The sequence below is a fragment of the Brachyistius frenatus genome, unplaced genomic scaffold (genome assembly GCF_029030835.1).
Source record: "Brachyistius frenatus isolate BFR_SWC_R1_liver_20210118 unplaced genomic scaffold, ASM2903083v1 Contig_1, whole genome shotgun sequence".
Taxonomy (NCBI): Eukaryota; Metazoa; Chordata; class Actinopteri; family Embiotocidae; genus Brachyistius; species Brachyistius frenatus.
Genome location: NW_027210600.1, coordinates 9,071,314 through 9,083,367, shown reverse-complemented (window position 1 = coordinate 9,083,367; position 12,054 = coordinate 9,071,314). Strand labels below are relative to the sequence as shown.

Sequence of the window (12,054 nt, the reverse complement as noted above, 5' to 3'; positions counted from 1 at the left end):
TAGGTTATGTTTACAATAATACAACATATATATATATATGCCATATCATATTACTTATATATAGGTCGTATTATCAACTATTAATCCTAAGGGGTAGACGAAAGGCTGTGTTTGTGAATGAAGGTGTAGACAACAGGGTGTGGTTGTGAATGAAGGTGTGGACAACAGGGTGTGGTTGTGAATGAAGGTGTAGACAAAAGGCTGTGTTTGTGAATGAGAGTGAAAGTACTGTGCCAAACCAAAAGGTCACAGGAGGGGGTCGGCAACCTGTGGGGTCACATACTGTTGTTCTTTGAGGCATAAACAGGAACAGACGGCTGTCTGGAGGACTCCAGGGTGTGAAGGAAGACAACCACCACCTCCACCAACCAACAAAGGACACATCAATACACATTACTTTTTGGTGTCTGGACTATAAGAAGACTGGGTCAGGGAAAATCAGGAGGTCAGACTTCGTTAACTGACACATACTCTGTTGTGGTCAGGGAAACATAGTCTGAACCCAGAGCTCTGTAAACTGATTATTCTGTTGCTGTTAAATAAATATCTTGAAGCTTGACATATTCTCCTATTGCCTCATTAAAGAACACGCAGGACTGGGGGCTGACACATATTGGCTTTGTACTAGCATGAGCCCAAGTCCAACAACACCAAGTCCATTGTGAGTCTATCGGTAGGCGCTGTACCCTGGGTTCTTTGTGACCTCTCTGACTATCACAGCCTTCTTCTTGGTGTGATAGTTGTTGGTGGACCAATCCCAGAGACACTAACAAAGGTCATGAATTTACTCCATTTAAACAGTCTGTATGACTGGATTAGTGGAGTCCAAACTCTTTAGAGATGGTTTTGTCACCTTTTCTAGTCTGATTAGTATCAACAACTTTTTTTTTTTTTTTTTTTTTTCAGAAATCTTCTTTGTTCTTGCCACGATACACTTCCACAGACTTGTGATGGGAAGCTCCATTTTAAATAAAGGTGCCCAGTCACACCTGACTATAACACCTGCCTTTAATTCCACCTTCAAATGATTTGCTAACTTCGGAGGTTCACAAACTTTAGCCACAAAGAAATAGAATATTGGTTCATTTAACCCAATAAATAAGTCATTTTGTCTCATTTGTTTAATTGGGTTCTCTTAAGCTACATTTAGTACTTTAATGAAAATCCGATAATGTTTTAGGTGATATTGATGCAGAAATATAGGGAATTTTTCACAAACTTTTCAAGGACCATTATTGAAGTTAGCATGAGTTTCAAAATCCCCCAGAATGGTAAGAAACTATTTGTTTAACTCTTCTAGGTATGTATTATCTCAGAGGCTCTCCTCCCACATACTGCCCACTGGTTTAGACATGTCTGCTTACTACGAACAAGTAACACTGTGTTCAAGTGTAGGTGTTCAAGTTTACATTACAAAAGATATTTTAAAAACCTTGTCATCTATTTTGTACAAAATATGCAAGTTGTTAATTTATATTTCATTGTGCTGTATGGTTTCCTTGGGAAGCTCATGCTGGATCTTAAAACTTAAAACTCTTAATCAAAAATTGTTTTAATAAGGCACAAACCCCCTAAAGACACTGAATGAGAAATTCCCCTTTTACAAGAGCATTCTATGTCCCACAGTCATATCCAGTTCATTTTAGATCTGGTGCTGTTAAACTTAAAATAAAGCTTTTTATGTGTAAACATGGGCTGAAGGCCCAGGCTAAACAGAAAACAATTGTGATGAATATATGAACAATCCCCAGAATTCCTTGTTTGCAGAATCCTCCCTATATAATCGAGCATATTGGCTAGGTGTTCAATGTTCAATGTGGTAGTGACTGCTTGGCCCTGTGGCCGTCATTCGGGTATTCCCGTTTTCCACATAATGTCAATGAAAGAAAAAAAGAAAAATTTAAGAGGGGTTAAAAAATTGCCAAAGTGCAAAGAGATTCTTATTGAGCTGAAGCAGATTGGCATAAAAATGCATTGTGTGTAAATATTGATTTTTCAAATCTCAATGTAAATATTAAATTGAATATTAAGTCAAGTTAATAAATGTGAGATTCTGCCCATCTGAGAACCTTAAAAATCACTAAATAGTAGGAAATGAGCCATGAAAGTGGATTATAACAGTGGGCCACTGTAATCATTCACAGTGTTATTAAAAAAGATGTTGAAAAACAGAACTGAAAACATGTTCTATGAAAAGTGACAAAAGAACACAGAACAAAATATAAATGTGAAACACTGCAGTTATGACAAATGTGGGAGGATACAGTTCAGGTTGCAGAAGAGTCTGTAATAAAATGTCAGAGATCACTGACTTGAAAACCACATCTGTTCAGAGAAATCCCTAGTACACGCATGTTCAGACACACCCTGCGTGGGTTAACCATCATTTTAAAAAATTCCCTTCCAGTTCTGAGGAAAAAAAAGTATCAAATAAATGTCAGTTTAGTGCTTTCTTCGGTGCCATAATTTGGCAATAACTTGGAAAATGTCAGAATAAAGATACTGGTTGAGATGCATGAAGAAAAAATAAACTGCACACTCTCACATTTTCTTACTATCTAAATGATGCATCTCACTTCTGTAATCCACCGAGTGGCTATTAATGACTCAAGAGGTTACATTAACAGCTCAAAACAAAAAGGTGGCAAATGACGTGTTTACACTTGGCTGGATAAATATACCTATGCAAAAAAACTCTCATCTCACCAGCTTTTGAGACACTTTGCATCAAATGTACCAGTAACGTCCTGTTATGTCTGCACTTCTTGTCAACTTTGAACCAGTAAAGACAATTTTACTATAAGGTTAAATCATGCTAAAAAAAAAAAAAAAAAAAAACTGCGTTGTTAAATGGGTTATTAAGCTGGAGTATCCTCTGACCTTTAATTTCATCTTCCCCCTTCCACAGTAAATGACTGTGATTTCGTCAAGGAAGTTATGTCACGGTCAGGTGATACTGAGTTGACAAGCAAACAGGGAAGTGTGATCAGCTAACGTATGACGTCACCTAACACACACACGCAGTACTCAGACAAACACACTTATACGGTGGCCACGCCCTCTTCACTCCAGCAAAACAAATACAAGTTACAGGAACTTATTATTATTGTTATTTTGGTTTCTCTAAAATTATAAAAGCACTGTCTTAAGTCTTTAAGTTAACATCAGGTTGTGTTACTCAACACCATTTAAATAATAATAATAAAAAGGAAACACACTCATGAGTCATGTGGCTCCACCCTGTTGTATTTCCTGCGAAAACGTCTCGAGCATTTTGTCACAAACCAACAGAGGAGGAGGCAGCATGACCGTGAGTTCATTCGTATCCTTCTTTTACACATTGTCTGATTAGAGAGCAACTTTTAACAATATAATGTTACATATTGTCACAATCTTTTTGTGATTAAGCCTTTTATGTTCCGTCATATTGATGTCAGATAGAAATGTCTCTCAGGCATGAATATAGTTTGCTGTACAGACGTATACCTGAAATGCCATTGAGCTGCAGCCTGTATATGCAATGTGTCTATCTGTCAAACACGTTCGAAGGAAGAGCTTTAAGTGTCCTGCAATCATTTAAGTTGGTGGATTGTAGCATGCAGCAGAAATACTAAGCACAATAAGTGAGGGAGTTATAGTTACAGCTGAATACATAACAGAAAATTGAATTAGCTTATGCAAGACTGGCTATCGTATCACTATGTGCAAGCAAAGAGAAAGTAATCTCAAATGATGTCATTTCTTTCTCTTTTTTTAATCTGTGTGATTCAATGACTGTCTCGTGTAACAGTGTACCATGTTAACAGTGTGAATCACTTGCACTTGTGTAAATACTGCTTATTTCTTAACAGTATTTAGTTTGAGGACATTTTAGTCAAGTGAGTATCTCTTTGGGATAGTTCTCCAGGAGCAGAAATGAGTTATGAATCAGTTATTCACCATATATGACTCAGTTGTTATCTAACCATATGCCATTTGTGGATTCACAAAAAAATTAAAATGAGAATGGAAATTGAAAGTTAGCTTGTCTTTGATCTTTTCTGAAACAAAAACAACGACTAGTGAAGCTTCAGCAGTATAGCAACAGCAGATAAACAAAGTGTCTTGCCTCAGTTTAATCACTGTCACCCTATACAATTCTTTGAAGTATTTTCTGTTGCTTGAAGTTTTAGTCCAGGCTCAAGATATAAAAAAAAAAAAGAGACGAAACTTACACTGGATGAACTTAATTGATCGTGTGGGTCATGTATGTGTCAACATCACATTACATTGCAGCAGGGCGAGTTCAAGTTCACGTTATGTGGGAATCCCCTGTTTTAGTAAAGCTTGCCGTTTATTTTAGCCTCACATTGTATCATGAGTTCAGTTGTTATTAATATGACTTTCACAGTCTATCTGGTGTCACCTTTCATGACACTGAAAACGACATGTAGTCCTTTGGGAATTTCCTGTTTTGTTGTTCCTCCTTCGGACCAAGAGACACTGCTGCTAAAAGCCCACTTGTTATGAAACATGGTGTTTTTAAGGGTGGTCCCACTGGACAACCTCTTTCATGTTGTTAGCTTTTTGGAATTTTGTAAATGATATCTAGGATTTTGACACATACAGCTTTAATGCAATTGGATTTATCCTGTGACACTGTAACCTAACAACATAACAACTAAAACAACCCAAATATAATTACCTGGGAATTTTCTGAGATGTTGAGTCATCATCAGCAGTGCCCTAACAGAGTGATCAGAGAGTAAATCATATCCTCCTGAACAGTTTTAGATACAAGTCTGTTTGAAACTAGCTATATATAGCTAATATACTAACATGTTAAAAAAACAAAACCAAAAAAAAAAACCGTATCTAATGAAACCAGTTTTTCTTTTGGGAAGAAACTGAGATTTTACAAAATAAAAGGCAGAACTATAGAATATACTTGGATCTACTGTGTCCTTTCCCTATTTGGTTTCCTGTAATTCCACATACAAAGTAACAGAGAAGGCAGTATTTCCCCCAGATTTCTTTCATGCTGCTAATGGGGCTTTCCTGCTTGGTATCTGTTGAAAAAATGGGTGTGTTATTTGAAGATGACAAGAACTTAGTGTGCCTTGAAAGATTGACCAGTCAGATATTTTAAATAGGTTCAAGAGACAATGTTTACTGCATACTGTAACGAATGTCATTCTAATTAATAGTTTTCATAATATGTAAAGAACAGTAACATCACCTCTCAAATTTAACATTTAAAATAAGACCCTGATTTAGATTTGTGAAAGAAGCTCAATCACTTGTTTCCAAATTCTGAACAAATGGTCCGCTATCCTGACCTGACAAAGACAAATGATGAAGAATCACTGCATTACTGACCAATTTTTGAGTGCTATAAACTTCCAAGTGCTCCCTTGTCTGATTAAAGCTGTTGTGAACTGATACTACCATCCATATCACAGTAATTATATTGTTTGTCTTTTCAACAGGCATCAAAGTGCATCCTTCAGTATTCTCTGTAAGTAACCCTCCCATTTTAAAAATAAATGAATTAGTTTTCCAGTTATTAAACCCTTGTGTTTTCATTAGTTCTATTTGTGGTTGTTTCCTGGTCATCTTTAGAGGGTCACTGACAGTAAATCAGCATTTTGTATGGAGTGGGTGTTTCATTGTTAATAGAAGGTCATTCACTGTGGTATCATCTTAAACAAATATATCTTCTTCAAGTGAACATGAGTTGAACCTGAGATCATGTAGTTTACACTACTAACTACTGAGTTATGCCATTGTCTGCTATTGAATTTTCTAAATTCCAATGACATCATAGCATTCAAAACCTCAGTGTTGCTAATAATCAAGTGTTTGTGTTACTATTCAAGTAATCTGATGACAGCGTAATTCCAATGAATATCTACAGACCTAACTATCATAAATTTGTGACCCTGCATTACAAAACTGTGTCAAGGTTTATCAACTGAAACTCCATTCATAAAAATGAATGACAACAATGTGGGCAAGGAGACTGAGCATAATTTTCAAACTTTCGCTGTCAAATTTATTTTCTGAAATTATAATTGTGAAAGGTATTTCGAACCCATAACTCTCCTGATGCTGAAACTGATGGTATTTGACATTTGTGGAGTCAATTCTTGGTTCTGAACACAAATCCTTATGAATCCACAAAAGAATTTACTCACGTGTGCAGAGGTTTCACACTGAACACAATCTTGAGTATGTTCTTGGGTTTGTCCTGTAAAGAAAATGTGAAATGATTATTTTTGTTTTGTTTTAAAAGCTATGACAGTTGTTAACAGGGGAGGGAAAATATTTTATGTGATTTGATGAACAGTACACGAAGTGCAGTTGTAAATGCAGGTGCATAGTTATTTGAACTACGTAAACTCTCAGAGCAAAACGTTTTTTTTTTTTTTGGCAAGCTAACATTGTGTGTCTGTATCTCTTTGTGCCGGACTGTAAGTGCTCCCCCATTGACTTGATAACCAGGTAAAATATATTTTTCTTTCCAGTCTTCCCAGAAGACGAAGACTTCCCTTCTCACTGAAGGATCTGGTTTTGATTGTGACAAGCCTCCTCTCTGTCACAGGTGAGCAGTTCTGGCATATCAGTGCATCAGTAACACACTTTCATTGTGGTTTCACATGTGTTTATCAAAATTAATTACATAAATACGGAAATTTATTTTCACAGCACTATGCTTGATTGCACATGCATACCAAATGTACTACAATACAGAGAGGGAAGACTTACACAACTTATTCTTCTCTTTTAGCTTATTGTTTTGAATAAATAAATTTAAAAAAGTGTCTCAGTCCTCCTTATTGACCCTATTTCTGTTTTCAGCAAAGTAGCTTTGATACAGTTAGCAACATACCAGCACTGAATTTAGGGCAGACAAAAAGTGTGTTTGGATTGGCCAGTCACCCATTTTTATAGTGGATTATATGAAGGACAATATAGTGGACAAGTGGCCAATCTGAACACAACAGAGGTTAATGACTAGCAACTAAAAATAGTTCATGGACAGTCAAAACATTAGGCAATACCAGACAAGACACAAACCCTCATATCCAATGGTGACAGTAAAAAGGAAAACCTGTAGCTCTAGATCATGGAAAACAAAAGGGAAACTACTACGCAGGTATTTTACAGAAAAAATAAAGGGCAGAAAAGTTTAAGAAGAACTGAAATTAGCTGACGGCGTCATGCAGCAGAGCAGTCAAAAAGCCCAAATAAAAAAACCTTAAAATGCACTCCTACCTAAGCCCGAAATAAGAACTGTCTACTCAACAATACAATTGATAATGTTATGTTTTTTTTAAGTCATTTGTATCTCTTCAGTTTAGACATTCTGTTGCATGAAAAGTTGCCAAGTACTCTAAAACCTTACTCATATTTGCTTTTCTTTTCCAGAGTGTGGTGATCTTCAGATCAGAGGGGAGGTTGGTGGAAATGTGACCTTTCGATGCCCCGTCAACAAGGAAAGCCAAATAACCTTTCTTTACATTCAAAAAGACGGTCACTACGTCAATGGCTTCCACTTGAAAAAAATAATAACAACACTTCCATGGCCGAACACAACAGTGGATCGCGAACAGGCAGCTGTGCACATCTACGGATTGACACTGTCACATATCGGGACGTATCAATGTCACATCGGTGACAACAAAAGCCATGTGAACACAACTGATATACAGCTCATTGTCACAGGTATGAGTTAAATTCAATATTCAAACTTTTATTTCATTGTGCTTTTATGTAGGGCCATCATGAATTATATTTTTGGAGGTGGCACTTTTCACAATCCAAAGGCATTGTCACAGAAAGTTTAAAATCATCATCCAAATTTACAGGCAACATAGAGAGAAGTTAATTTATTTCTGATATGGATTCGATTGCAATGATACAATGCCTAAAAGGTCTTATAATATATATCTTACAAACATTTAAATTATCTACTATTCACTGCTGCATTTAATGTTAGCGAAAAGGCTTTTATCTCAGGTTAGCCAACCAACACTGCCAGTTATCTAAAGTAAAGAAAACAACATGTTCAGAATGTAGTTACTTTATTTCACAATTTAACATGTGATGTTTAATAAAAAATGATAGCTGCAAATAACAGCAAAAGACAATGAAAAAGCTACTCGTAATGTTGACGCTGAAGTCACCTTATATTGGGAAATTCTGAAGCTTTCAGCATCTTGTAAATGAATCAAGTCATGAGCTGTGATGTGATGAGCTGAGATTGGTTATCCATAGCTCACACTGTGGTTAGCCCCACAGTTTGCAACATACTACATGCAATTATGTAACAGCTATCACTGCACAGCTCTCCAGCTGGAAGAAACCAAAAAGCCTGAACAGGGAGGGGACTCTGTGTGTACTGGTCAGACTCGAAAAATAAAGCACCTATAGCGATTGCTTTCTCTCTGTCCTTCAGCTACCTACAGCAAACCTGTGGTCTCAAAGGTTTGTGGTGACCAGAGATGCCTGGTCATATGTGCCTCTCATGGTGGGCACCCAAAGGCCGAGATGAAGTGGAATGTAACTGGGACTGGCAATAGCAGCAGTCAGATGTGGAAAATCGTGAACAGCAGTGAAGTGCAAAGTACTACCGGGATTTTCAACAGCACCAGCACTGCCTTTTTCAACTGCTCCGGTGAGGAGATGAAGTTCAGCTGCTCTGTGGGAGACATCACTTCGGATCAAGTTTCAGTCTGTGAGTAGAGGACTCAAAACTATTTCTTTACCGAAGTCTTTCGCGTGCGTCCAACCACTGGGCAAGCTTTGGAAAATGTGAAAGCCACAGGAAACCCCTTGGTATAGATCCTCTTTAAGGTCTACTTTTCAAGGAATGTGTGAGGGAAATTTTTGCATACTTTCAGTGAAATTTAGTTTATGTTTCTGTCAGGAGATTTTAAAGTACTACTGCACTGCTTTGAATGCTTGGCTAAGTTTTTCAGCAAAATTAATGAAAAGATTTGTGAATGTGATGGCATGTGATGGGTGGCACAGTGGTGCAGTGGTTAGCATGGTCGCAGCAAAAAGTTCCAGGGTTCGAATCCGGGCCTGGGCCTTTCTGTGGGGAGTATGCATGTTCTCCCTGTGCCTGCATGGGTTCTCTCCAGGTACTCTGGCTTCCTCCCACCATCCAAAAACATGCACCTCAGGTTAATTGGTTATTCTACAAATTGCCCTTTGGCGTGAATGGTCTTTTTTTCCATCTGTCTCTATGTGTTGGCCCTGTGATAGGCTGGCAACCTGTCCAGGGTGTACCCTGCCTTCGCCCTAAGTGAGCTGGGATAGGCTCCAGCCCCCCGTGACCCTGTTCAGGATAAAGCGGGTATAGATAATGGATGGATGACATTGAGCTACAGAAGCTAGTTGGATAGCCTCTTAGTTTAGTGTGTTATTATGCTAACATTTGGTAATCAGCACTAAACACTAAGAATTTTGACTTGATGTTGGCTCAACAGGAAAAGTCAGAGGAGCTCCAATGTTCTCAAGACTTCATCCTCTGGGGACCATAAATGCCTGTGCAAAATTTCATGTCAATCTGTCCAATTAATGTTGCGATTTTAACCAACACTTGGATCAAGTGAACTGTATCGCAACAGTGGCCACAAATGCTGCATTAGATTAGGTTTTCATACCTCAGCAACCCTTTTACTAGATCATGACTATTTGGCTAATACAAGTCAAGTATTTGCTTAGAGCCACAGAGAGGCTAGCGAAGTGAGGAAATATTGAGGGGAACGAACCCTTTTTTTTTGTCTACTGCCAATGAGAAAAATACAAAAGTGAGCCTCATGGTTTAAACTAAACTGTTTCAGTGCTTATGTTTTTGACTCTGATACACATTTGTTCTCACCTAAAGGTGCTCCACCTGACGCTTTCAATCCTCATGTGATAGCAGCAGCCATCTGTCTGGTTGTCTTTTTCATGGTTGTTGTGGTGGTGGTTTGGTGCTGGAAATGTAACACAAGACACAGAGGTAAGGACCGAGATAAAGATTGTCCAAACGTAGCTGTTCTTCATACATTTGCTGTTAAGAACACAAAGATGTCAGTATGAATTACTCTCTAATAATGTGCAGCAGCTTACAGTTACATCTCTGCTGGTTTCCAGGAGCAGCAGCAGGAGATGGTGTGGGGCACGAAGAGTGAGTTATGTAAATAACAAATAAGTGGTTCAATACAGTTGCCCACATTTGAATGGCTAAACATGTTTTTGACTACATGGATAAATGTAATTTTTATTTATTTTTTATTTTTAAGAAAGGGCTGGAAATCATGTCCTAGTTGCCTGAAAATGTTTTTTGTAACTTTTAATCAACAACATGTATTTTTATTACTATAGTCTGTTGACAGTCTCTGAGTCCCCAGTGACTTTATTCAACCTTGTCTTCTTCTTTTGGTATGTCTCATTTCATCCAGGGAGGCAATGGCCCTCAGGGAAAGCAGTCCCAGAGGCACCTTGAGAAGCTGAGCTAATGGAGAACAATACCTGATTGTTATCCGGAATACAAATAATACATTTTGCACAGTCTAGGAAGACAACTGTAAGTGTACGTTCCATTTGTGATTGAATACGCGTCAGTGGGGTGACCATATCCCAACAAACCAAATGTGGCACAAAGATTATGACAAGTTAGCAATTTGATGTCACAAAAGTCTTACGTGGTACTGTATTACAACCAGTCTGCTGACCTGTTTGGTTACGATGCTGCAGTGTGGTAAATGTAAGTTATTTTGGCTACTGTTTCCTCATCCTTCTGGCAACTATCGTGGGGTTTAAGTGGGAATGTCTCTGTTTTTGCTGTATGTCCAAATTTGAGAAAAGTGTCTGTCCTGCAGTGTTAACTTTTGAAGACTAGAGCCAATGAAAATGTGAGGCATTGCTCAATAGACGCAGGACAAGGGATGTGAAATCACATATAAAGGGGAACACCTGGTCACCTTACACTCAGGAAAGACCTCACCAGTCTGTGACTCACCAGGGACTTCATCCTATCAACACATGCAGCTTTGAAGTGTTTGAGGAAGTATTCATCATTAGTGTATTTACTCGTGAAGGACAGTGCATCATTAAGCTGAAAGTGTCTTACTTCTAAAAAAAAACAAAAAACTTTTCTATTGGTGTGTGATGAGATTGTTGTTGCATCCTGGAAAACTGTTTTTATAGAAACACCTTCTTACTGTAAGTTGTGAGCAATAAAAACAAGAGGAGAGAAGATTCAGGAAAATACATCTCATATTGTTACACTGACCTCTGAAAGAGCTGCTACAACAGGTCACTTGTGGACCATGTTTCATACATTTTAGACACATTATAATGGTGCTGCTGCACGTTAAAATTCCCCTGTGCAGTTTCCTCTTGTAGCCCAGTTTTAATGTTCTGCTAACTTTAGTGATGGGCATTTTATATATAACTATATTTTTGATTTAATAGTCCAACAGCCAGCTTAGGGTACATACATTTTTGCCTCGAAAGAAAGGCACCGTATATATACATATATATACATATATATACATATAGGAATTGTTTTCCTTATGTTATATACAGTGCCTATTTCTCAAAAGGCAAAAATGTATGTACCCTAAGCTGGCTGTTGACTATTAAATCAAAAATATAGTTATATATAAAATGCCCATCACTGTATATATATAGATATATATATATCTGTATATATAGATATATCTATATATATATTAAAATTGTGTCAGAAATTATCAGAAAACTGTGAAAAACAAATACACTGCACAATGCACTTTGCTGTTCCAGCTAAATATTTTGTAAGTTCCAGTATTGAAGGAGTCCCTTGTAAGGTGCAATAAATAATACAGAAAGGGAACATTTCATTTTTCTTTTTCATTTAAATTGCTGTTTTCCTGATGATTCAATAATTTGGTCTTCTTTCCAACTGACATTTTCTTAGGTTCTCATGTTAAATAATCCTTTGTATGTAATTATTAAAGTATTTATTTCATTATGTTTTTTATTTTTTTAGTATTTAATTGTGAAATGGTTTCCCTGTTTACACAGTTTTGGATA

General features: G+C 37.3%; 1 protein-coding gene across 1 annotated transcript; it reads left to right on the top strand.

Annotated features, from left to right (window-relative positions):
• The first annotated feature begins 3,296 nt into the window (after positions 1–3,296).
• LOC138616477 (uncharacterized) lies at positions 3,297–11,490 on the top strand. The gene is made up of 8 exons (XM_069690804.1): positions 3,297–3,310; positions 5,469–5,497; positions 6,507–6,583; positions 7,411–7,707; positions 8,441–8,719; positions 9,878–9,994; positions 10,129–10,162; positions 10,437–11,490. Exons 1-8 carry the CDS (start codon positions 3,305–3,307, stop codon positions 10,486–10,488), a joined length of 891 nt encoding a protein of 296 aa, XP_069546905.1. The 5' UTR covers positions 3,297–3,304; the 3' UTR covers positions 10,489–11,490.
• The last annotated feature ends 564 nt before the right edge of the window (positions 11,491–12,054 follow it).